The 27,627-nt window shown below is 36.0% G+C and overlaps 1 protein-coding gene and 1 long non-coding RNA gene across 4 annotated transcripts; one reads left to right on the top strand and one right to left on the bottom strand.

The window, feature by feature from the left end:
* The first annotated feature begins 166 nt into the window (after positions 1-166).
* On the top strand, positions 167-15,264 carry LOC128027642 (uncharacterized). Of its 3 annotated transcripts, none has more exons than XR_008186777.1 (3): positions 167-392; positions 2,926-3,090; positions 15,009-15,264. It is a non-coding gene; the product is annotated as an uncharacterized LOC128027642 (long non-coding RNA). The 3 variants fall into 3 exon arrangements; XR_008186778.1 differs by lacking the exon at positions 15,009-15,264 and adding an exon at positions 13,398-14,127; XR_008186779.1 differs by lacking the exon at positions 15,009-15,264 and adding an exon at positions 10,423-10,624.
* On the bottom strand, positions 5,883-27,310 carry LOC128027641 (disintegrin and metalloproteinase domain-containing protein 19). The gene is made up of 23 exons (XM_052615416.1): positions 26,998-27,310; positions 26,719-26,831; positions 25,821-25,891; positions 20,699-20,777; positions 20,348-20,424; positions 18,752-18,956; positions 15,527-15,592; positions 14,869-14,940; positions 14,623-14,789; positions 13,885-13,969; positions 13,649-13,788; positions 13,359-13,536; positions 13,164-13,253; positions 11,979-12,174; positions 11,479-11,584; positions 10,618-10,831; positions 10,444-10,521; positions 9,080-9,188; positions 8,841-8,982; positions 8,657-8,744; positions 7,600-7,824; positions 7,364-7,458; positions 5,883-7,249 (listed from the first exon to the last, which is right to left on the bottom strand). Exons 1-23 carry the CDS (start codon positions 27,119-27,121, stop codon positions 7,219-7,221), a joined length of 2,751 nt encoding a protein of 916 aa, XP_052471376.1. The 5' UTR covers positions 27,122-27,310; the 3' UTR covers positions 5,883-7,218.
* Positions 27,311-27,627: the final 317 nt, after the last annotated feature.

Here is a 27,627-nt window from a genome sequence, read left to right as displayed (position 1 = left end):
GGTCTTTGTGCAAGATTCATCTGTTGGCTTAAATATCTTTCTGGTTATAAATAAACCATTTAATCAAGCTCCTAAAATATCGCGGGATCTGTAATGTTACGTGGACAAATATATTTGCATATAATCATTTATAATCCCTGCCCACGTGTGCTAATCAGCTCACACCTGTCCTGTCTACACCAGAGGAAAAGCAAATCTAACCCATTGTTTTGACGTACTAAACGTGCTACAGTCTGCTTACAACAGGACATCTTGCAGGCGGATTATGTGTTTATGCAGAGCATTTGACTAATGATTGTTTTGTAAATGAGGCACAGAGTTCGTAAAGTATGTCTTTTTGAAAGATTTAGCAGCCAACTGAATGCGATCTAACACCAGCTGCATCGAAAACCGTAAGTAAAGAGTTTCACAATGCTTTGTTTGTGGTTTTATATGGATGGAATGTTTCTTTATAACTCGTACTTACCTGCTAAAGCAAGGGGGCTTTGATACGCTTTATGCAATGATGTTAGACAATCATAACTGGTGGTTTACTGTCGAGCCTTAAAGGGACCACTCATCGAAAACTGATTAAAAGGGTCCAAATGAGGGTTGAAAATGAAGTAGGCCTAAATCAATGACAAAAGTCTTTGAAACAGTAAGTATGTTGAATTGAAAAAAAAAAAATGCATTGCATTAACAGTGCTCATATTTAATGCAATGTATTTCATGGGGTTGTCACCCAGCATGGTTGTGCATTAAAGATGTGAATATTGAAATAAAAAATGATTTTTTTCAATTCTATATATTCACTTCCCAAAGTACTCCATTGACAAAATTGTCAGTTTTTTTTTTAAGCTATGACACAGATGGAGATTATGCATGGGGACTCTACTGCTAGTGCTGTTCCTGCCATTCCCGGATCTTTATTGTTGAATATTTTGAGTTAGAATCAAATTTGAACATTATTTTGAAATATTTCAAGCACTGTTAATTCAAAGCTCCCCCCCCCCCAAGTATTGCAATTCAACAATCTTATTTTCTTTTTTAGACTTTTGTCATTAATTTACTTCCAGAAGCATTTATAAACAATTTTAGCATTTAAAAAAATACATAAGAAATAATCATAATAAAACAAAAAATAATGATAATATGATTAAAGCGTTCAAATAAATAAAATACGATCACAATCAAAATGGTTTATTGTGCTTGACAGCCATGTTTTATTATAGGAATCAAATACCCAAACTGAGCAATATGAACAGGTAATATGTAATGGTAATACAACACGTGACTTGTGTTAAACAGTATGGCCTGAGATGCAAAAGCCACTTCAGACTTACAAAATGTAACATACTAAAAACAGAATTCAAGCACTACAGAAAACTAACTTAAAACATGAACGGAGTGGAAAATTGTAAAGCCAAAGCATTTCCACTACAAATGTGCAAAACAGCAACAATAAAATGATTCCAGCTTCAGAATGTACAGCAAAACATGTTAATAGTACTTTACTGTTGTTTAAAAAAACAAAAAAGGAATAAATAACACAAAACTATAGAAAAAGATTGTATGTGGAAACCCAGTGATAGAAAAGACATGTTTTCAGCATGCTGATACAAACTTATTGCACATGGGGAACCACACAACATAAAATACCACATTAATGTCATCAATTAATAAAATAAATTAGTAGACTGAACTAAATAAGCAGTTCAGTTAAGTCACAAAAATGGCACGTAAACATGTTTCAACTATGTGGAAAGATGGATACCTGACTGTTTAGTCAAATCTGACTATTAGATTTGCATGTTTTACAGTGGCTATAAACAGATGTGTGCAACAGTACGTTATTCTGTTGATGTGCTATATAACTACAACACGTGCACTGATCAAATCCATCAATCTAATGCAAAATGCTGTGTAAACATGTTTATAAAAGTATACATAGCTTTCAAAATGGTCCACAAAATTCTGATTTACTGTTAACGGATGTACCTGTGAGTGCATCTTACACCTAAAAACACAAGCTTATTGATAATTATGCATATCTTGATATTCTCTATAGGTTTTTACTGTAGTAGATTTAAACCACAATAATCAAAAGCAGTAACTTTGTCATAGCACACAGTAATAATTAAAAAAAACATTCAAAATGTAAAAAGAAAAAAAATCTTTTTGGGGTGCTGGGACATAAAAACAACTATCAATGAAGTTTGGCACTAATTTGAGAGATTTTACAGCTCTTATCTAATTTAAAGGGAAATTCTATTAAGGTTACAAGGGGAAACAGGATAAGTCGGTGTGGTGCTACTCACAAGAGACCATAAAATAGCAAGTGCTATATTGTGTACATAAAAGGCGAGGAAGCTTCGGAGAGGTCAAGACTTGTGAGGTTCAGAAGCCGGAAGGAGTGAGAATGTTCATGTCTCGATGTCTCAGTCTGTGACAGGATGTTTTCTTTCCGTCCTCGCTGCTCATCTCCATCTTGGGAGATTTTAAAGTGGCGGGATCTTCAACGGAGAGGTTTATTTGGGTTTTCATGCCGTCTATTGTATTGGACTTCTGAACCCCAAAGTACGATTGCAGCATGAATCCCCCTGTAGTCATGAAACGGCAGGAAAAAAGGTTAACATTATCACATTTCGGGTCTTATTGTGAATGTCCCAAAATGTATACAGCGCTTTTCACAATACACATGATGTTAATATATCATCTTAATTTCTCCAAGCCCCAGCGATCATATACACTATATTAGTGTAAAAATAGTAGTACAGAAGCATATCCCTAAATACAGTCAAATATATTTAATAATATAGTAAATGCAACACAATAAAAAAAATAATAATCTTGGTGCAGAACAAATATTGCATAAAAGTTAAACCAACAAATCTGAGGGTATAATTAGGCATCTTCAAAACCTAAAATAATTTATTTGTATAACAGGTTCTTGCCAGGTTTGTTGGTTTCTGATCCTGGGTCAGTGGGGGATTTCTGCACGACAGGCCGCACCCCGAAGAGGCTCCATCGCTCTCCTCCCCGTCCTCCTCCTTCATTACCTCCCATCGAAACGCTTGTGATGAAACTGCTGGACTTAAATGGAGTATGGAGGTGAGGTCTCTGGCTAAACCAAGGCCTGTCAGGGACAAAAAGATACATGATCAGTAGATTACTTAATAATTTTACTAACAATAATATATGACACTGCAGTTTGTATAGATCACAGATCTGTAACTACAAACCGTTTCCACCGGTGTCTGGTGTTTAGGGGATGAGAGGAGGGACGAAGTGATGGACAGTGCGGATGTTGAAAGCTTGTCCTCTCTGAAATCCTCCTTTGGCATCTTCAGCTCCTAGAAACGGGAAAGAAAACAGCTGTTTAATATGGAACCAATGCTGCGTCATAAAAATGCAGGTTCCTTCTTTATCATAGTACTAAAAAATAATAGCAGTACAGCAGCACACCATGACGCAGGTCTGTACCTTAGATATCAGGAAAAAAATAATATCTGAACACTTTACCCGGAAACTATCATCACCCAGGAAAAACAAAAACAAAAAAACAAATAGCGAGGACCTCAACTAATGTACTGTACTTGGAGAAAATGTAACAATAAGTGCTGTATTACTGGAGCTTCGAGGTCAAACCACACCAGTCTAAAGAGAAACACCTAACGCTATCCGTTCTCAACATCGAATGTACAACATTTAATAGCTGATAGCAACATAATAATGTCATACATTGACGTTAATACAGCTCTCGACATTTAACAGCGATATACTGGTTTTAATCTATCTTCATTAGTGGTTAACTGGCAGCAAACCAAACACGAAGCTTCCGAGCGCTGTTAACGTTAAACAGGCCGTTCTTTACAAGATTGAACCTACCTTTTCCGCTCTATAGCTCGTTTATTATCCGATCCAGCGGGGTCTTCCATCTGGTCCATGTTTATTAAATTAAATATCGGTGGTATGCTGATGAAGTCGAAAAACACTGAAAAATCTTCGTTAAATTTAGGTTTTGAAAGCGAGCGCAGCTGTGTCTAATCCAGATTGGAGAACAGAACAACACGTACTGGCAAACTGACGGACAGGAAGTTGTTAAATAAAAGTCCCACGCAGACGGATAAGGGCGTTGACTTCCGACACAAGTTTCACGCTGAGGCTTAAACAATTCGTTTTAAATTTAGGTAGGCTACGCATAGTATGAGAATAACGAACAAATTCAGAAGTCGAGGAGAAAACCTGTGAATCTGTGATGCACCCACTGATCTATAATAGAGAACATATATAGCAGGCTCTGATATATGGATCAGTGTATGCACTTAGGTCGATGACATAAGCAAAAACTAACTTTATTATAAAATATACATTACAGAAATATAAGCAGTAATTCATTCGAACGTGCAACTCGGCTTTAAGGCAGAAAGAAAATGATAAATATTCTCCAAGCATTTACACCAGTTTTCTTATTTTAAATAAATAATAATACAAATAATATTAATTTAGATTTTAGTAAAGATTAAAATACAGGTGCATCTCAATAAATTAGAATGTCACACAGACTAAAGTAGTTTAAGTCTTTGTGTCTTTTAATTGTGATGATTTGGCTCACATTTAACAAACCAAATTAACCCCACAAATTCCCAATCTCAACAAATAAGATTGTGAGATTAGCCAATCAGCTAATCAACTCAAAACCCCTGCAAATATTTCCTGAGCCTTCAAAATGGTTTCTCAGTTTAGTTCACTAGGCTACACAATCATGGGGAAGACTGATCTGGCAGTTGTCCAGAAGACATCATTGACACCCTTCACAAGGAGGGTAAGACAAAAAACATTCATTGCCAAAGAAGCTGCCTGTTCACAGAGTGCTGTATCCAAGTATGTTAACAGAAAGTTGAGTAGAAGTAAAAAGTGTGGAAGAAAAATATGCACAACCAGCCAAGAGAACCGCAGCCTTATGAGGATTGTCAAGCAAAATTGAAGAATTTGAGTGAACTTCACAAGGAATGGACTGAGGCTGGGGTTAAGGCATCAAAAGCCACCACACACCGATGTGTCAAGGAATTTGCTGAACCACAGACATCATCAGAGGTGTCTTACCTGGGCTAAGGAGAAGAAGAACTGGACTGTTGCCCAGTGGTCCAAAGTCCTTTTTTCAGATGAGAGCAAGTTTTGTATTTCATTTGGAAACCAAGGTCCTAGAGTCTGGAGGAAGGGTGGAGAAGCTCATAGTCCAAGCTGCTTGAAGTCCAGTGTTAAGTTTCCACAGTCTGTGATGATTTGGGGTGCAATGTCATCTGTTGGTGTTGGTCCATTGTGTTTTTTGAAAACCAAAGTCACTTCACCAGTTTACCAAGACATTTTGGAGCACTTCACGCTTCCTTCTGCTGACCAGCTTTTTGAAGATGCTGATTTCATTTTCCAGCAGGATTTGGAACCTTCCCACACTGCCAAAAGCACCAAATGTTGGTTAAATGACCATGGTGTTGGTGTGCTTGACTGGCCAGAAAACTCACCAGACCTGAACCCCAGAGAGAATCATTGGGGAATTGTCAAGAGGAAAAGAAGAAACAAGAGACAAAAAATGCAGATGAGCTGAAGGCCACTGTCAAAGAAACCTGGTCTTCAATACCACTTCAGCAGTGATACAAACTGATCACCTCCATGCCATGCAGAATTGAGGCAGTAATTGAAGCCAAAGGAGCCCCTGCCAAGTATTGAGTACATGTACAGTAAATGAACATACTTTCCAGAACACCAACAATTCACTACAATTGTTTTTTTTAATTTTTATTATGAAGTATTCTTATTTGTTGAGATCATGAATTGGTGGGTTTTTGTTAAATGTGAGCCAAAATCATCACAATTAAAAGAACCAAAGACTTAAACTACTTCAGTCTGTGTGCAATGAATTTATTTAATACACAAGTTTCACAATTTGAGTTGAATAACTGAAATAAATGAACTTTTCCACGACATTCTAATTTGAGATGCACCTGTAAGATTAATCAAATAAAGATTCAAGATAAAAAGAACATTTATTTCTAACGTCATATGGAAGGCACCGAATTACAACATTTTGCATAGGACAACCTTTTTATTTTTTAATAAAGAAACTAAAATTTAAGCCAAATGAAATGACAGTGGCTCTTGTTCTTTACATTCACAATACATAAATATTACTGTGATAAACATTATCAATAAAATAACATTCATGTAAACTCAATTTTAAGGCACCATTACATTTTAAAACTTAACAGTATGAATAACTACAACATGAAAAATCTGACGGAAAACCACATTGGTCATAGATCTAAAAAACATTATGCAAGGAGAAATTATAAAGAATTGTCAAGAGCATTTTTTCCAAAATGACTGACACGGTAAAAAATAAAAAATACTACTAATAATAATAAACTTAAGATACACAAGTACATGTTTACAGGTTATTTAAACCTGAATATATTCCCTGGGTTAATATCTGTGTTAAACAGTACATTTAATCGAGCGTTATCTAAAATTTTATTTAAACAATATTTGTTTCTCTTCTTTAAGAAATCAAAAAGAAAGCACCATATATAATTTGAAACCCTTCTTGTCCAGCATCATCACAAACAACCTTTTTTATGTTTAATACAGTACATATTATATGACTACACAGAATTCAACCTAAAAAATAAGACAGTGCTATACAATTCATATGAGTTTTTGAATTAATATTGCTATCACAACAATCTTCTTGATTATTTTTGAATTTATGTATTTATTTATTTTTTGGATATTCCTTTCTAGAGCTGTTTCCCAGACACAGATTAACTATAGTACTGAACTAAATTGAACTGACTGTGCAAGTTAGTTCATGACTGGACAGATCTGCTCCCATTTTCCAGTTCATTCTATGAATATAATGTACTTACTACTGTTACTATGCGTGCATAAATGTACATTTCATATTCTTTTTGCAAAATATTCATTCAGATGACCCATGCTCTTATTAGATTATAATGCCATACTTCATAGTTTTTTGTTTTTCTTTTCTCTGCGGTCTCTGTAATAAGTAGACAAAAAAAAGCAAATGCAACGTCTGGCACAGGAGTAGTGGAACTGCACCCCCTGAAGAAAGTTCTGTGTTCTAGTCAATAAGGGAGTGAGGCAGTTTGATTGGTCACTCTTAAGGACATCTTAAAGGTGCAGAGTTGATCGATATATCGCTCCATTGAGCTTCACTGCGATTCAGCTCTTTCCAGAAACTTCCTTTTGGAACCTAAAACACAATCTCATCAATTGTAACCAAATAATGATTCGCAACAATAATGATTATTACTAACACTATGCTAGTGTCCCATGCCACAGCCTATGATTTTTCCCTTCTGATTACCTGACATTTTGGAAGGGCCCAGTAGGGGGCATCAGATTGGATTTCCCTTTCAGCAACATGGCTGGAGACACTGGCAGGCCATTCTTAGGTAGCATCTGGAAGAAACACAGAATATTAAACTGATAAAAAATCCTGCTTTGCACAACAAAAATGTAAGAAAATCCACTACAAGTGTGCAGTTAGACTAATTGTTAAGTGCATTTGCTCAGTACACATGACAAGAGGAAGACACTCACCTCTGCACCCCGGGAGGGTTTGGTTATGGGACAGGGTGGAGGGGGTCTGTTGGGTGGTAGTGGTCTTGGTTTGGGTGGTGCTGATGGAGAATGCTGGGACGGCTCTGAATGTTGTAAACTCTGCTTGTGTGCAGCGTAGGCTGGGATTGGAGGTGGTTTCACAGTGGGTCGAACGACAGAATGTCTGGTTCTTGGCGGACCTGTTGGACTCGCTCGAGGACTAGCCTGAAGAATGCAAATATATCAGTATATATAATGAATTTATCATAACAATGAAAACATTTCACAAGGATTCCTGGGATGGTGGAATGCGGGTAATTTTCAGTGACAATGGCTGCACCAATTCAAATGTATTTTCCAGACTGTCATCTCAAGTTGTAGAGCATTGCGTTCGCAAGCGCAACGTTGGGGGTTCAAATCCCAGAGAACACATGTTAGGAGAAAATTGTTAGCCTGAATGCAATGTACTAAGTTGCTTTGGATGAAAACGTCTGCTAAATGCATAAATCAAATTAGATCAATATTCAGTATTTCTACATCAGTTGCTATAATGATGAAGGAATGCCAAGAGACATAAGAGTTGCTGTCATTGTGGAAACCAGTAAAGTGATTTTATTTTTCTTCTCATACTCTCTGCTCATATCAGTTTGCATTTTTATAATGGGTTGATATTCTACCCCCCACCCCTTCTTTTCTATTTTAGTAATAAAACTTATTTATGTTAGTTGCCAGTGTAACAGTTATTTTAAGTGTAGGTTTATCTGTTTATTTTTGTATTTTATTTGAGCTTTATTTCAATTAATGAAAATATTTTAATTAGTAATTAGTATTTTAATAGTCTTAGTTTTATGTAATAACAGCACTGATATGGATGGGTTTGGATCTGGTTCCATGATTTTTTTGTTTTTTTTTTGCTGTTTGAACAACAAACAACTAAATGGATTTGAGTTGGATACAGGACATTTTTGCTTGCTGTTGGAACAAAGCCAGTGATGCACGAAACTGCTTTTGGATGGATATGCTGCAAACCCACGCTGACAACACAACAACTTCACACCTGTTCATCAGCATGTGCTTTCTTTGGCCGGAACACTGGGTTGGCGTGACCTGTTGTGTGACTTTTAGTCTCAAGGGTGTCTGGAACACTGACAAGAAGAGAAAATGACACATTTTCTAATGCAAGAAGTGCCAAATATATGAAGATAACAGCATGTTTTACAGTTTACAACTTAGATGATTACTTGATGCATATTTGGGTAGCAGGAAGGGTGGGGCTTTTGGTGGGGAGGAGCTTATGTTTGCAGCAGCACCAAAAGACACTTATCACAGCCAATCCCAGAAGGCAAAACAGGATCAGGAGAACCAGGACAAGATAAAGATTGCCTGCACAAGATAAGACAAAAACAAAACACATCAACAAAAGGGCACAATTAAGATAACATTCAATGAAATATTAATTTTATTAAATGTCTTGACGTACTGTGTGCGATCACCGGTCCACTGTCCAAACTTCCTCCTGAACCCGACTTCTCACAAAACGGTGGCGCCCAACCCGAGTTACAGTGACAGTTGTGGTTATTATTACAAAACTGACAGGGAAACGGACAAAAAGATTTTATGAAAAACAATTTGAAAAACAATTAAAAGGAATAGATCACTCAAAAATGAAAACTGTAAAAAGAACAGACTAAAATCAAAGTTATTCTCTGAACAATATCGACTATTAGATTAGACTTGCAACAGACAGCAGAGGGAAAGACTGTCAGTAAATAATGATTTAAAATGACATTTTCATCTATTTCTCATAAAAACAATGTATTGCTTCAGTAGACTTTGAATATAGCACACAAAATGTAGGGTACTACAGTACTTTTTATGTGTGTGCTTGTTTCATGGTGTTTATTTCAAGATCTTGACACACACTGTGGGGAAAAAGGGATACACCACCCTAAAATGAAAAGTTTGTAATTAATCACCATGCGGCGTGTGCTTTTCTGTATCATCAATGCCGCAAGGATGCACTGTTTTATTTCAAATCTAAGCTAAATACACGTAAAAACAGCGTATCCTTGTGGCGCGGAGGACACAGAAGAGCACACGCAGCACAGTGATATGGAGTGACACAGAGAAGACCCTTTAACAAAGGAATTATTCAATAAAGTCATTCTTTTTATTTTCTTCACTTACAAAAAGTATTCCCGTCGCTTCATATAACCTAGATTGCACGTCTTCTAGACCTTGACACTGTTATTTATTTGGCAGTCTATGGGACAGTCTCAAGCCTCCTGGTTTTCATCCAAAATATCTTAAACTGTGTTCAGAAGACAAACAAAGTTTTTACATGTCGGTAAGTGATTAATGAAAAAAAATTCATTTTGGGGTGGAGTAACCCTTCTAAGTTTTCAAAAATATTTCTTTACAGTTTTGGACCAATGTGAGAGTGAGTAAATGACACATTTTCTTTAAACCATTCCTACAATACATTCTGTACCATAAAACACACTACCTTGGTGTTGAGTGGAATTGATTACACTACTAAAGTCTGCTGTGAGTTTAGCACATCCAAAAATACTCACATTTTCCCCAACATTTTAATCATAAACTTAATCATAATTTGCTTGAATTAGTGATATAGATAGACACAACTCGCACTGGAATCAGACATATTTATAAATATTAACCTGAGTGATTAATAGCGAGAATAGTGAGGGATTTTTAGTTGGTATTTACTGTTAGAGGAAATTATGTAAACAAGAAATGCTTCAGGACAGTAGCTATAAGATGACCATCTATGTACAATAAAGTTCACTCTGCTCTTTGCAGAAACAAGCAATATGGACTTACACCATGGCCATGACATTTGGAACTGCATTCATCAGCTTGCAGGAAGGACACATTGCGACATTCGCCTTCAAAACAGATCTGTTCGGATAGGAAATGAAGCAAAACTGAATGAAATTCTTAGTACAATTTTATCAATCTAATGTTATTAGATCTATTCAGTCTATCAGTACCAACCGCATTCTCCCCACATTTGGTCCCAGTCTGAACCAGGCCCGGGTCTAGGGTGTCACTCTGGTCCTCTTTACCCTGACCGCGCTGGTACACATGTGTCCCTCTGCACAGGATCTTCTCTTGACCGCTCTGGATGTTGGTGTCTATGGAGACGGCGTTGGATTCTAAAGGCTTGCTGGCAGCGCTCAGGCACTGAATCTTCCCACATTTAGCATTACTAAACAAAGAACCAACAGCACATCTTTGATCGGCCCAAATGATGTGACATACACTACTGGTCAACAGTTTGAAATTATTAAGATTCATTGATGTTTTTCAACAAAGTCTCTCATGTTCACCAAGGCTGCATTTATTGAATCTAAAATAGATTTTAAAACGATTTCAAAAATATTATTGAAATTTTAATTTAAATAAATAATTGGCTGATTTAGTGTTCAAATATTAATAATAACTCTTCTTATCAATGTTGAATACAGCTTTTGCTGTCTAATAAATATATATATATATATATATATATATATATATATATATATATATATATATATATATATATATATATGACTAAATATTAAGCAGCAAAATATATGAATTGAAAAAATATTTTCAACACTGACACTATAATGTGAGTAATTATGCGGAAAATTCAGTTGTATTATAGTAATAAATTACACTGTAAAATATATTACAATCGAAAATAGTTTTTTGGAATTATATTAATATTTAAAGAATTACTATTTTAACCCAGTTTTGATCTGACAAATGCAGCCTTAGTGAGAAAAAGAGACTTCTTTCAAGAACATGAAAAAAAACAAATCCTAATTATTCCAAACGTTTGTACTGTTACTATAAGTAAGTGCAACTCACCTTTCAGTGCATTTCCTGTATGTACCCATGAAACTGCCACAGTTTCCATAGGGATCACCTGCTTTATTTACCTCAGTAAAGCAAAGATCAGGAGCAGGACGGCCATCTAAGACATAGAGACAGAAATGGATCAGAAGAGACACATGTACTCACATCTCAAGTCAATGGTTGTGTGTAAGCTATATTGTGTAATATAACTCAGCTGGACTGAAAGGCTTTCTCTGATGAGCAGATGGCCTCACATTCAGATACTAAGATCACAGCCAAGCACAGTATCTGCCTTACAGTAAACTACAGTACATCATTACTCCAGTCTTCAGTGTCACATGATCCTTCAGGAATCATTCTAATTTGCTGATTAGGGTTCAAAAAACATTTATTTTCATCAATGTTCTGCTACTATTTTTGTAGAAACCGTGACTCACAGAGTATTTTATCCTTGATTTTATGGTGTTACTTTTAAACGGTGGGACTTTTAGCAGACTTTAGCAGACACAGACCTTTGCCCCAGAGAGAGAGGCACTGCTGCTCCAGCGTCAGACAAATTCCCGTGTAACAGTAGGCACTGCCACCTGCGCAACTGCTGCCATCCCCCAGGTAAAAGTTAGCAGGACAGGACTCTGATTTCCCATCACAGTACTCAGGCAGGTCACAGGAGCCTGAAGGTGGACGGCACATCACTCCTGGACTCTTCAGCTGGTTAAGAGTGTGAGAAAACAGACTGATCCAGTTTGTTTTTCTTAAAATAGAGCCATAGAAATACATTTTCAACAATAGACATTTGAGACCAAGAATACTCTAAAACACCTGTCTACATTTTAAATAATAATAATAATATTATTATTATAACAATTTAATTGCAAAACATTTAGCAGATTTCACATCCTGAGTATAAAGGCTGACATACTTAAGGAATTACTTAAAAATAATGTAAAAAAACTTTATATAAATATATTTTATATTTTATTTATATTTTATTCCTTCTTTCCATTTTAAATGACCAAAGCTTTTTAGAAAATCCCTTATTTGATTGTTTGTTTACTTATTTATTTACTTATTAAACTATCCACAAAACCAAATGTATTTTATTTATTTTTACTCCTTGTTTAGAGCAACAATAAAAAAAATGTTTATTTGTTTATTCATTCATTCATACCATTTAAAGTCACCAAAACTTAAATTCACACTAAAAATCTTTTTTGTTTGGGGTTTTTAGGGTTTTCATGAAATGCCATACTATGTTTAAAATTCCTCAACGGTTGTGAAAAACAACACCCTTTTCACCATTTCAGAAACAGCTCTGTTTACAGTCACTAGTTTCTGTGGATGTCTCTTTAAATGATAATGAGCTACTGCTTACCCCGCCCCTCTCTTGCATAATCAGTGACGTGTTACCATTAAAAGTAATCCACTGCATCTTCAGTGGCTCTGATGTCAGGACAAAATAACGGCACTTATGTTCACTTTTTAGGGATTAAAAAAAAATGATCACTGTAGGCTGGTTGTGTCCACACTCATGCAAACACCACGTAAAATGTAATTTTGCATCCGATGTCGCCTTTAAATATCACATTCAGAAATTCACACTGACGTCTTTAATTTTCATTTCATTACTCAGTTTTTCTGATGCTGCACCACAGGAAAGGGTTTCGAGAGAGCGTGGGATAAGTCTGGTAGGGATTCACCTTGCACTCATGACAGCAAACTCCATGTGCGCACTCAGCTCCGATCTTCAGCGTGCAGTTGTTGGCATTACAACAGGGACTTGAGCAATCCTTTGTAGCAAAGGAAACAGAATCGGAAAATGTCCGAATGAAAGATCAGTCGGAATCACAGCGTAGGAGTAAATGAGATGGGAAGCAATAAAACCGTCTCCTGACCTCCACTTCCCCACAATCACACTCTTCTCCTTCCTCCAGGTATCCGTTTCCACAGCGCTGACCCCCGTACATGACCCTGGTGTTGGGAGGGTTGAACAAACACTTCCCTCCACCGGAGCTCAGGTAGCGCTTCAGCTCTTTCTGATTGCAGGGGTTGAAGACACGAGGGAACGGATCCCTGGAGAACATTGACATTTATGCCGAGTTGATTTTAAAGGGACGGTTCAGCAAAAATGGAAAATCTGTCATCATGCTTGAAATTGTACAGCATCTTTTTCTTTGGTTCTCACCCTGTGGCAGCAGCCATAATGCAGCCTCCATCCTTAGGCTGAGAGAGACAGCAACCTGGACTATCATGGCTCATCCCAAAGTTATGCCCCATCTCATGAGCCATGGTGGCAGCAACCCCCACAGCACTGCTAGAGTGGTCCTACAGAGAGAGAGAGAGAGAGAGAGGCAGACGAAACAAAAACTTAGTGCATACAGCTATAAAAACTCAATGGAATACTGCTGTAGGTAAATTTACCGAATTGACTCCACCAGACTGGTATTCAGAACACATGGCTTTAAGGGGAGCCAGACCAATGATGGTGCCCTTAAAAGAAACACCCCTACAAACACAACAAAAACAACTTGTGAAATTCCAATGAAAACAAAGGAAACCGAATCAAACCAATGCACTGCCTAGCTGAACAGATACAATCATTTAAAATGATAGTCACCCACAAATGAAAATTGTGTCATCTACTCACTCACATTTCCTTCCAAACCCATTTGTAACACAAAGGGAGAGAAAACGCTATTAAATATCGGTTTCTCACACAACTCTATCATATCGCTTGAGGAGATTTGGATTATACAGCATTATGGACTACTTTTATGATCCTTTTATGTCCTGTTTGCAACTTTTGTGCTTTTAAAAAATTTCCTTTTGGGTTCTGCAGGATAAAACATAACAGTGGGTTCACTTTATGTTGTTCAATGAATTTTAGTGGGTAATATCCAGTCATTTCTATAGGAATCCAAGTGTTTTTACTACTGAATTCACCGGTTTGACCAACAGAAAGCTTTATGTATTGCTACTCTTGACAATGGATGGTGGACTTACAAATTTTGCCAAAAATCATTCAGGTTTGGAACGTCATGAGAGTACATAAATGATGACAGCATTTTAAAACTACCCTTTTAAAACAAGATCATTATCAACGATTGTTATTATCCGATTATATGTTAGTGAGGTGGGAGGAGCTACAGTGAGACTGACGTTACTAGCTGAGCGTTGTCATTGGGCAGCTGAGGCAGCTGTTTCCTCCTCCAGGCCAGAAATGCACCCAGGGTGCTGTAGGGGTTGTTGGTCACAGTGATCTTGTCTTGATCATTCCAGATCTCCAACCGGATCAGGGCCACACGGATATTCAGTGATTTGTAATACTGGAAACATCAAATAGTATATTTGAGTCCAGAAGCACATAAATGATAAAAAAGTGTGTTTAATAAACAGCATTCTCACCTTATCCACAAAGTTAGCCGCTTCAAGCAGCTTTGTTTTGGTCTTTTCAAGGTCCCGACCGTGCTTCACAAACTGAAAAAGAGAACCTATTAGGATGCATCTTTGATTTAGATGGCTGAAATTAACTTTGTGTCATGCAGGTGGTGATTACAGATGACTCTATCAGAGCAGAGGTCTGCTATTCTGAGTCATGACAGGAAACAAGCCTTATCTGCAGAGGTACAGTGGAGTAAGTCAACAAACAGACACAATCTGAAGCTCCAGAGCTGTCAGGTAAAGGTCATTGTCATTTACCAGACACTTTGATCTAAAGCAACCACCCAGCTTACAATTGTGATGATTTATGTGATAAATATGTCCTACAAAAATGCTGATTAAAACCAAGAACAAACTGTCTGAATGCTTTAATCATAGAAATAAATCCTGAGATTATTACATATCAGTGTTTACTAAAGAGCCAATTGATTAGGGCCAATAAGCAAGAAATGAACTTATTTTGCTAAACAAGCAATTTGAAACTGTTTACTGATAGAACAATTTAAACCTGGTGTTTCTGTATTTTTATTGAGGAAGTCAACATTGAGGTGAATAAAACAAGAATCACTCATCTCTCAAAGCTCCCCAAGAAACCCTGATACCCGAAGTTAAGAGATTTTACCTCTGCATGGTCAGCCACCACCATCAGCTCTACGTATTTCATGCTACTCCTGACATCCCTTCTTTCCTGAAAGAAGAGATAGAAAAGATATTGCTGAGCATAGGCTAATTTCATATACTAGAGAAGAAGTGCTGAGTCCGTGCCTCAAAAAAGTTTATGAATTAAAGTACTGTGAGACATGACTAATTGGGACTTGGGGACATCCTGTGTCTTTGGATAGGGACAGACACTCTATTCAGGTATGCCAACGCAAGAACAATGTGTGTTTGGTTTAGTATCACTTTAGCCAGCTCTTCACATTTATTTAAATAACAAGTTTATTATCTGGTACTTTCCATGAATAGGATATAAGATAAGGCCTGAAAAAACATCAGGGAAAGAAGGCGCTTAACCAGGAAATAACTACTCTCCATTTTAGGAGGTTAAACTAAGTGTTATACTGTTTTATATTCATTTCCTATAAAGTTGTGCAACACTGTTAACAAATTGTAAACACAATTCAAAACCTGATTTTTGCAATTTTCTAGCAATAAAAATAAAAATATAAACAGGGGAAAAATTAAAATATACGCTAATATAAATAGTGCAGCTTATAGAAATTTATTTTTCAAATTCACCAACTAAAATGGTTTTAAGTCAGTTATCTTTTGCTCTAGTGTGTCAGTAGCAAATATCAGTTTACATTTCCAAACATTATTATTACAAGGAGTCTGACAGCAGCCAGTGCTCCACACAGAGATCTGATCTCAATAATCATCAGTAGGTCTGGAATAACATGAAGAAACAGAACAAACTGAGACAGACTCAATCTAGAAGAACTGTGACAATGTCTCCAAGAACCTACCTGCAAAGCTGCCTGATAAACAATGCGCAGGTGCACCTTGGACAAAAGCTTTTTTAACGCATAGTCACACCAAATATTGATTCAATTTAGTTAATAGAAGTTAATTAATACAATCTATTTATGGCATTATTTATTGACAGCATCCGCACTTTACACCATTTTTACACAAGTGCCTAAAACTTTGCACAGTACTTTGCAGGTTTCTTAAAGTCTTTTGGAGACATTGCCACAGTTCTTCTGGATTTAGTCTAAGTTTCTTCATGTTATTCCAGAAAGACTGATGATGGGGAGATCAGATATCTGTGTGGAGCACTGGCTGCTGACAGACTCCTTGTGCAAACAAAAATCTGGATTATTACATTTAATGGCAAAAATAAATTGTCTGTGTGTGTGTGTGTGTATATATATATATATATACACACACACACACACACATACAGGTGCATCTAAAAAAAATTATATAATGGAAAAGGTCTTTATTTTTTGTAATTTAATAAAACAAAGCAAACTTTCTTATATTCTAAATTCATCACACACAAACTGAAATATTTCAAGATTTTTTTGTTTTGATTCTGATGGTTATGACTTACAGCTTAGGAAAATAAAAAAATCAGTTCTCAAAAAAAATAAAAAATAAAAATAGAATATTCCATTTTGAGCTTGATTAGTTTGATAATTTTGAGTATAAATACAGGGTACCTCTTGGGATAGTTTGGAACGTGCAACCACAATTATGGGAAAGACTATTGACTTGACAGTTGTCCAGAAGACAATCATCAACACCCTCCACAAGGAGGCTAAGCCACAAAAGGTCATTGCCGAAAGGGCTGGCTGTTCACAGATTGCTGTATCAAAATATATTCATAGAAAGTTGACTGGAAGGAAAAAGTGTGGTAGGAAAAGGTGCACAAACAACAAGGATGACCACAGCCTTGGGAAGATTGTCAGGAAAAGTCGATTAATGAACTTGAGAGAGCTTCACAAGGAGTGGACTGAAGCCAAAGTCAGCGCATTGTTGTTCAGTGGTCCACAGTCCTCTTTTCAGATGAAAGTAAATTTAGCATTTCATTTGGAAATTAAGGTCTGGAGTCTGGAGGAAGACTGGAGAGGCACAGAATCTAAAGTCCAGAGTGAAGTTTCTGAAGTCAGCGATGATTTGGGTGCCATGACATCTGCTGGTGTTCGTCCATTGTTTTTTATCAAGTCCAAAGTCAATGCAGCCATCTACCAGGAGATTTTGGAGCACTTTATGCTTCCTTCTGACATGCTTTATGGAGATGCTGATTTCACTTCCAAGTGGTTTGCTGATCATGATATTACTGTTCTTGACTGGCCAGCCAACTCACCCGACCTGAACCTCACAGAGAATCTATAGGGTATTGTGAAGAGGAAGATAAGTAACATCTGATAAACAATACAGAGGAGCTGAAGGCTGCTATCAAAGCAACCTGGGCTTCAATAACTCCTCAGCAGTGCCACAGACTGATCGCCTCCATGCATAGCCGCATTGAAGCAGTAATTCATACAAAAGTAGCCCCAACCAAGTATTGAGTGTATAGTTAAACCTGCTTTGGAGATCTTGAACATTTCTGTTTTGTAAACCTTTTTTTTTTTTTTTTGATTGATTGATCTCTGAGAAAATATTCTAAGTTTTTGAGATACTGAATTTTTTATTTTCCTAAGCTGTAAGTCATAAAAAAAACTCTTGAAATATTTCAATTTGTTTGCAATGAATCTAGAATATAAGAAAGTTTGCTTTTTTGAATGAAATTACAAAAAATAAAGAACTTTTCCATTATTTTAAATTTTTTTGAGATGCACCTGTATGTGTGTGTATATATATATATATATATATATATATATACACACACATATGTATATTATACATAAAAATGGGCAAAATATATGAGGAAATATAACTAAAACATCTCTGAAACTTCACGCAGATGTATTTTAATGTCTGTTTCATGGCCTGTTTTGAAATATATTTATAAATGTAAACAAATATATATTTTTTGGATGTGTTTAAATGTATACATTTTGATTTTAATAATTGGATATAGAAGGTCAAAACCTTTGTGTTGACAGGCCAAATGTATCATTTAAAAGTGGTATAGAGACATTTATTGTTTCTATAACTAGCTACTTTTAATGCTTGGTTAATATTATGTTACATAATAGTTTATGAAAACACATGATGCTTTAAAAATGCCATGGGGCACCGTAATGGACCATATTCATGATGAATGCTTTTGGAACGCTTTGATGATGAAGCAAACATTAAGATAGACATTAAGCCTCTTCAAAATAAAACAGACTGATCCGAGAGGATTTGGTTCAATAGTTCTTGTACAGGAATCCTATGTAACCCATGATCTCACCCTTTTGGTCTGCTGAGGATTTGCCATGACATCAATCAACTCTTGAAGGCTTTCCGAATGTTTCCCGTCTCCATGGTATTGTCCACAGGTGCCCACTGGCAGTTTCAGGCTCTGAGCGTTGAATACGGCATGTTCCTGAGAGTGTGTTTGGTTAGCTAGTGGTGTGATCATGTAGCTCACGCTGTTATTGACTGTGATCATGCCCCTGGGGATCGAGAACACAATGCCAATCACAAAGATGTTTAAACTTTGAGATTCACTGATAAAGGGAAAAATGAGAGTCATGGATATTTAAACAGGCTGACAGGATGGAAACCGCTCCGCTGTGTTTTGCACGGGAAGCAGAGTAGCTCCACCACAGGGTGTGTGAAGAAAGAAGGGAATAAAACTGAATTGATAGCCAACGTCTGTTTATGCTGAACTAGGTTAAGCAAAAACAGATTTCCTTGCTTCCTGGAAATCACAGTTTTCCCCAAACACAAGTGAAGTTACACACACAACGCTTCACAGATGTGCAGTGATGACCAACTATCAGTAAAAATGCTTCCACTGCAGAAATGCTAAATAATAAGGCACAAAAAGAAGCCATAACCAAATAACATTAAGAGAAATGTGAACGCTACTTGTTTATAAATGTTGCTTGTTTCTGTAGAAACGAGTGTCCTACAAAGTTGCAGAATGCTTGATTTTATACAGATTTTTGAATATTAACAAAAAACATGCATGCATGTTGACATGTCTATGATACATAAAACACTAGACAAAAAGGCTTACATTGTTCTCATTCAGTTGAATCATAAACAAAAGCTGTGAAGTATGTGTGTCTGTGTATACACTACAAAATGCTGTTCCCTTTTCTCCAATCAAACCCCACTCACTCATTCATTGATCTGTTTGGATCAGTCAATGCATGTCTGTTCTTCTCCTGTTTGAGTCTCTGAAGGAGTCGAAGCACTCAACAGGACTCTTTACATCTACCCTCAGCCCACTCAGAAATCTGGAGACCCGGCCATGCTGCTACAGTGAACTCGCTGAACTCACTTCCTGGGCTAATGAACTAGAACTTTTGCACAACGAAAACATGTCCTCATGCTGCAGAGTCATGTCACTAAAGCTGGAGTTTTTAAGAGTCTGACAGTTTAGGAAATAGAACTTAAATGGTTTTGTGAAAGTCCCAAATACTAACCAGGACGCGGTTCTGCATAATGATGCTACACTACAAAATTTAAATCTGATAAACAAAATAAGATAAAATTAGAATAAAATAAAATGCAATTAATATAAAACAAAATAAAAATAAATGTACTGTATTTTAAGGACACTTCTTTTGAAGAGCATCATGTATAAATCAGAAAATGAAGCTAAAGCTCAGAATAGGTGTTAAAAATGATTATACTGGTGGCACCAAGAGGAATTGTGAAAATAATTAAAAAAAGATTTTAAAAATGACTTCTCAAACTCCCCACATATGCCACTGCAACCCCTTTTGTCACTCTAAAATATTACTTTGATCTATTGAACATGCAATATTAAAATAATAAAATAATTTTTCACACAATACGTATGTATAGTATGCAGATCTGCTGTAGTCCTTACCTGAGTCCTGCACAGGTGCTGATGACCACACTTGACCCCTGGATCCCTTTGACTGAGCCATGATAATAACAGTGATCCTGGAACCAAAACAACATAATATAACATCAGAGGAAAGGAGGAAACTTGTTCTGAATTAAAAAAAAAAAAGTATTTATGCGTAATAGATTTCTTCTTGCTTTATCTAATCTAGAATTACTTTCACAGCATTAACATCACACATACTGAATCATTTTAAACACTGATAAAGGTGAAACAAAACAAATGACTTGTTATTTAGAGCCTATGGGTTTACTGTGACAGCACAGTTTATTATAAGATTACCGTCACAATACCAACGGCTCCTTCACTCACCCTGTTGGAAGGCCTGGAAAACTGACGGTCTCCATTCGGATTGTACCATATCTCCTGATATTCAGAGGAGAACAGCTCCCTTACACAAGAACATGCAAAAAAAAAAGACTGAATCATTCCATTATACATTTAATCAACACACAGCTGTATAACCAGACAACTTCCATCACGCCCATAAAGGAATAACATAAACACTTCCAACTTGTTTCCATTCCTTCTCTGGAGTCACACATGAATCAGGATTTGCTCCCCATCAGATCTAGGTCATGTAGAAACCGACAGGACTTACTAGGATTTCTACACAGAAAATGGCTGACAGTGTGAAGTCTCTTTCCTTTAATGGCCTCGAGCTCATTAAAGATTCATCTAAAGAGGCTGAATGCTTTGAGAATCACAGATACTCAGTAAGTGTGTTTACTGTCTGTTCATTGTGTTTATATACTTTTCTTTCTCCTCAAAGGTTGAAACAGGATCACTAAGTGCTAGACTGGCCCTAAATATTTAATTTCCCCTAACAAGACTAGCAAACGATTTTAACGATGACTGGAAATAACGAGAAGTGTCTTGCTGCAGACTTGCACTTGCACTCTCAGACACTTTTCCTTCCACTAGCGATGTCACTTGCAGTCTTTATTTTTTTATTTTGTTCTATTTATTGATAACTTTTTGTTTGAATCTCTCAACATTTTACAACAGTAGCCAGGTGGTGAAGACAAGAAAAAAAAAACTAAATTACAATGTCACTTGCAATCGCTACTTGAACTCCATAAAACCTGTGACGTAACTCGCAATCGACATTTTACAATTTAAGTAAAAATAAATAAATAAAAAACTATTTGGAAAAATTCATGAGATTAATAATGATTAATTAATTTAATATGTATATTTTTAAAGTCGGTTTTATTGGTTTAACAAGACAAAATTAAATATTTTCCTTCTTAAGAGAGTAAAAAAGTAAATGATAATTATAAAATACCATAGTAAAATGGTATTTTGGTATGGTATAGTTTTTATTTTTTTTATAACCAAGTAAAAATTTAAATTCTTATTTATAAAACTTTTAAAGAAAGTGTTTTGAATTATTTTTTAAATCAAACTATGTACATTTCATTTTAAATCACACAGACAGCAAGTGCACTAAATAACTTAGTCATTCTTTTTACACTTAAATGTTCTCATTTCTGTCAGACAGTATACACTGTAAAAAAAAAACTATTTGTTGAGTCAACATAACAAACTTTATTACCACTTTGAATCTGTCTGAACCTAACCACACATTGTGGTCTCCTCATCCTCCCTCTCTCTCTCTCTCTCTCTCTCTCTCTCTCTCTCTTACACACACAAACACGTACATCTCAAATGTCTGTCCCTCTTTGTTTAAATTAGTTGGCCCAACAACACTTACTGGACACAGTCCAGACCTACTGGACCGCAACCTCCATCACCCCCACGCAGGAACCCCCACCAGGCAGCACAAGTCTGCGCTGGCCCTGCAGGACCCTGGATCTCTGCCAGGGAGAAAGAGTGTCATGGACATGAGTTCAAAGAGGCCCTCAGAGACACACCAGTCATACACCCTTCTGATATACATTAGGTCTTTAAAATAAATATGTTAAAAGATTAAATAATATCACACAGGGTCCTTTAAGGTCGAATAACCATATGTTACAGCATCAACATACATTTTAACAGTTTAAATCCCCTAATGCTAATATAAAGTCAATTCTGGATAGAAGTTTATATGTCAGTAGTACTGATATGAACATTTTATTTCAACAAATCAAACTAGATTTTTTTTCTTAAGAAACATCCGTGCAAAACTTTTCATTTTTGGGTGGAGTATGAGAGGAAACAGGCCCAATTATAATACTAATGTAATACTAAGTGATTGATATTAACTAAATAAATGCCTCTCCTGATTTTAACTCAAAATAATTGCAAGCATTAACAATAAGAATCAGACACTTACGCATGAACATTTTTCACCCTGTGATCAAATATGTTAGCACTGACACCTAGATAAGTATGGAAACTGAAGAGGGTGACATTTAATGAATAGTCTTCATTTTGGAAAGAAAAGTGTGCAGTGACCAACTTTTTAACAGACAATGACAAACTAAGACAAAAGATCTAATGGAGGCACACTTAGTTTTTGGCAGACAAATGATGAAGGCATATAATTTGCTTCATCAAAAGGTTTCATTTGATATTGAACACCAACAAGGTCATTCCACTTTCAAATAGAGTCCAAGAGGGTAGAAAAATACTCAGGACAAAATTGGGTCCAGTAGGCCAGAGGGGTTCTTGAGTGTACCATCTCAAACAATCCATGCCTGTTGAGGGAACTAAAACAAGGCTTGCACTTAATCTGCCACACTGCCGCCCAATGACCAGATACATGATGCTATATTGAGCACAGCCATAAACAGCCACTGGGCCAACAAGAAGACTCATAAATTAACTATAAACTGACTCTGGCTGAGCTTGATTCTGTCCCTTAGGCTCTGGAAAAACAGAGTGATTGAGAAAGAGATAGGAGGAATTTTACTAACACTTTTACTGGCACCTTGTCAATTGTTTTAGCTACACGATAAAAAACACTTACAGAAAGACACCTATAAAACAAATGCTGACAAAAATGCTGCAGAGAGTTTGAATGTAGTCCAATCTAACTTCTAACTGTACAAGGAGCCGTTTAATAACGGACCACGCATTAATATATCTAACTGGCAATTAAACTGTATTTCAGATTATCCCTTTTATAATTAAATTTTCTTTAATCCCTATGGCAAAGGGGTTTATTTAGCATATTCACTTTTTGATGTGAAATCTTCATTTTTATAAAGTAAACATAAGAATACATGTTATATTGTTAGTAATATGTAAAAATGAAAACTTAGTGGATTTAACTTAGGTTTACTTGATTATTCATATTTTATTCATATTCCATCAATTTTACAAAAAAAAAAAAAACGTTAAAATGTATCAAATATGATACATCAGGCTTTTAAACAATGTTTATTTATCATCTCTTAACCATTATTATATTGCATTGCATTATGTTTAACCTGCACTACATTGCATATTTTTTTATTATTTTCTCCTCACAGTATGAGCTCTGAAAAGGAGAAAAAGATAGTGTTCTGAAAAATACCTGTGGTAAACTCTTGGTTAAAGACCTCAAATTTGCTGCATAACTGCAAGTTTGCTGCAAATAAACATTACATTTAATATATTTCTTTCTCCCTCTCTCTGTATGATATAGGGTACAGGGAATATTCATATATTAAAAGGACAAAGATGCAAAATGAATAGGAAAGATTTTCAACCCACAGAGCACTAAAAGGGCTGGCACGGGCCCCGACAGATGCAGTGATGAAGAGCTGTGTGTTTGAGACACGGCTGTCTGGCAGCAGCTGAAACAAAGAGCTCATTTCATCATAAACGAGCTGCGTCTCAAGGGTCAGTAGGCCATATTTTCTCCTCATATCAAATGACATCATTCTAGAAGGAGGGCAAGGGAGGAGGGAGAGAGAAAGCTGAAACAGGGACATCACAAACAGAAAATAATTGGAAAGGGCGAAAAGAGGAGAGGAGACATGTAATTGAGGGCATTGCCTCGGCTATCATCATGATGGAGGCACTTTTATTGCCCTGTTCAAGAGCTTAAAAGCCGGTCTAAGCGCTCTGCCCTCTAACTGACAGCCAGGCAGCCTCTCAGATGGGTCATCTGAAAGTCAAAAAAGCCAATGCATGTATAAGAAAATAAACAAAAGCAACAGAATGCAGAACAGAAGCATTAAACTCAACATAAAATCAATATTGACCATATTTACTTTCTTATCCCTATAAAGACTGTATCATATTTGACAAGCTCATTTCTGAACCCTCTAAATTGAACATGATCAAATCTTTCTACAGCCTGATTGATAGTTTATACTTTTTTAGCAAGTAAAAGGCCTTTTAGTGAAATTGTTAAAATGCCCCCCTTAAAGGGATACTCCACCCCAAAATGAACATTTAGTTATTAATCACTTACCCTCATGTCATTCCAAACCAGTAAAAGCTTTGTTCGTCTTCGGAACACAATTTAAGATATTTTGGATGAAAACCAGGAGGCTTTTAACCATTTGAAAACGATTCAGTTTGATTTGGTGAAATGGTTCAAAAAGAACCGGTTACATTGAATGATTCGTTCGTGAACCAGATATCACAAACTTTTGTTTTGAACTGTCTTACAACAGACACGGAAGAGAAGACAATGCTGAATAAAGTCGTAGTTTTTGCTATTTTTGGACCAAAATGTATTTTCGATGCTTCAAAAAATTCTAACGGACCCTCTGATGTCACATGGACTATGTTTTTCTTAACTTTCTGGACATGGACAGTATACTGTACACACAGCTTCAATGGAGGGACTGAGAGCTCTCGGACTAAATCTAAAATATCTTAAACTGTGTTCGGAAGATAAATGGAGGTCTCACTGGTTTGGAACGACATGAGGGTGAGTTATTAATGACATAATTTTGATTATTGGTTGAACTAACCCTTTAAGTTTATTGGTGCAATGCAAAAATATCACAAGTTGTAACTTAGTGCCCCTTTGTATCAAAACTAGGCACAGTCGGTGCAGAGGACTGTGCTGGTGCTTTTCTGAGTCATCCAACCAAGTCTTTGCAAAACAAGAGGTCTTTCGAAGTCCTGTCACTAGCCTTTTATTGCCAATGATACATCTCAGAAATAATCAACCTGATGTATTCTGTTATCAACCTGTTATCGTGTTCACTAATTAACTAACTCCCTAATGGCAATGCACTCCTGGGGGAGAAACTAAATCATGTGATGCACTCAGCTTCTGGTGTCCTGCATGGAGCAGGCGTGTCAGATGTCACTCCCATATGGTTTAATGCTGGTGCGGTGCAAATGCTCTCCATCAACACATGCACATCTGCTTGTGCCAAAAAGGGAAGCCACATAGATGTGTATTTTTGGCACAGTGCTATGAACAGCATTTCATTGCGAATATATCACAACACCTCCAGTTGGTAGTAAAGTGTGGCTACAGTCGAAGAATGCAGGACAGTGAATGGAGATGCTTATAAGACTATGAGCACAAACTCACTCATTTCTCCGGAGTTGTAGAATCAGATCATCCCCTCCCACAGTAATTTTGACATCCGCCTCAGATGGATGCTGGGAAGGAAAATCAGTCAGGTAAGAATAGAATTACCTAATAAATTCCATTATGGTTATATATAGTGGTTTATTTTATATATATATATATATATATATATATATATATATATATATATATATATATATATATATATATATATATATATATATATATATATATATATATACATTTTTTTAATATTTCAACAAAAATACTCATTTTTTTAGGAATTTGAAGAAAATCACAGCAAATTTCAACTAAATGATCAATATATATATATATATATATATATATATACATATATATATATATATATATACATATATATATATATATATATATATATATATATATATATATATACATATATATATATATATATATATATATATATATATATATATATATATATATATATATACATATATATATATATATATATATATATATATATATATATATTCTAAGGATCTTAAGAATATTCTAATATTTATAATTATAAGTCACTCATCAAAAAAGCAACTTTGTACTAAAGGTCAAATGTTTTTACTATGTAAACAAGTTGATTTGTCGATTATTTTTCAAATCATTCTGGATAACAAACACTGTGGAGTTCAGGGCAATATACCAGATACTAAGACGTTTAAAAAAAAATAGTTCAACATTTCACTGAATGTATAATAAATATAATTATGCTGAAATATAATGTATTGAATTATAAAATTAAACGGTCTTAAGACATTTGGTTCACGACAAAATACCGCACATGTGGAGTTGGACAAAATATAGCACTTGAACCTCTGACGCACTACTACTACAAAGATACACTTTCAGTCAGCATTACCTTAGTGCCCTCGTGAGATCTTTTATATCTGGCAGGGCTGATCCACTGTGGATAAGTGATAAAGTGCTCCGTGTTGTCATGGATACGAGATGAGTGTCCATGCCAGCGTTCATCTAAAAGTGCAATAAATCAATCAAGAGACCAACTAATAATCAATCTCTCGATTTACAGCCAACGAGCTCCACTGCTCAGCATCTTCTATTCCACGTAGACTTCCACGATACACACCAACGAGCATCATGCATTATTTTACAATGACTGTAATACAGTAACACTCACCCGTATGAATGTCCTCGGCATGTACGGTGCATCTTAAAGACAGATGTAAACAACAACATAATAAAAACAATCGGAACAGCACTGCGCACGTGACCATGCAGCGATTCAAATGCACGCTCATCATAACATGTAAAAAATAAAAAAAATGCACGAAATAAACGAGCCGTGCACGATGAATTATTATCGATTATGAACAGCATTCATGATGAACAGCACCGGGATGTGTTTGTCTGTAGAAACCGACGGAGGCAGTGAGAGGAGCGCATCTTCAACAGCTCTCTATCAGGCACCTCCCCTGCTCCAGCCTGCCTCCACCATTCAGAAAAACATCTGTCTGTATGTCTATCAAATATACTTGACCACGGTTTTAATAAAGTAACTGATTCCTACAAAATACGCTTTCATTATGAAATACGATCATGATGAAGATTAAAATGACCTTAATTAGTAGAAGTCCTCAGTCTTGAATGGTATGTACAGTTGTTTCAATCACAACATGCTGTTATAGTACTTACTGTTATAATTTCAGTACAAAATGAGGTCAGGAATACCCAATTAATACCTTATGTGAAATAAAATACACATTGGCACCAAAACAGCTAGCACAGAGGGTAATGGACCAAAACTAAA

Source organism: Carassius gibelio, chromosome A14, assembly GCF_023724105.1.
Source record: "Carassius gibelio isolate Cgi1373 ecotype wild population from Czech Republic chromosome A14, carGib1.2-hapl.c, whole genome shotgun sequence".
NCBI lineage: Eukaryota > Metazoa > Chordata > Actinopteri > Cypriniformes > Cyprinidae > Carassius > Carassius gibelio.
This window is presented reverse-complemented; position numbering and strand designations above follow the sequence as displayed.

Excerpts from the sequence above, each read along its gene's own strand:
- LOC128027641 (XM_052615416.1), bottom strand. The coding sequence starts at position 27,121 with ATGATGAGCGTGCATTTGAATCGCTGCATGGTCACGTGCGCAGTGCTG. Across the intron at positions 20,778-25,820 it reads CTACAACTCCGGAGAAATGA|GGAGCTGTTCTCCTCTGAAT; the intron begins GTGAGTTTGTGC and ends TTCTTGTGTAAG. Across the intron at positions 12,175-13,163 it reads TTTGCTGTCATGAGTGCAAG|CTGAAGAGTCCAGGAGTGAT; the intron begins GTGAATCCCTAC and ends ACTCTTAACCAG.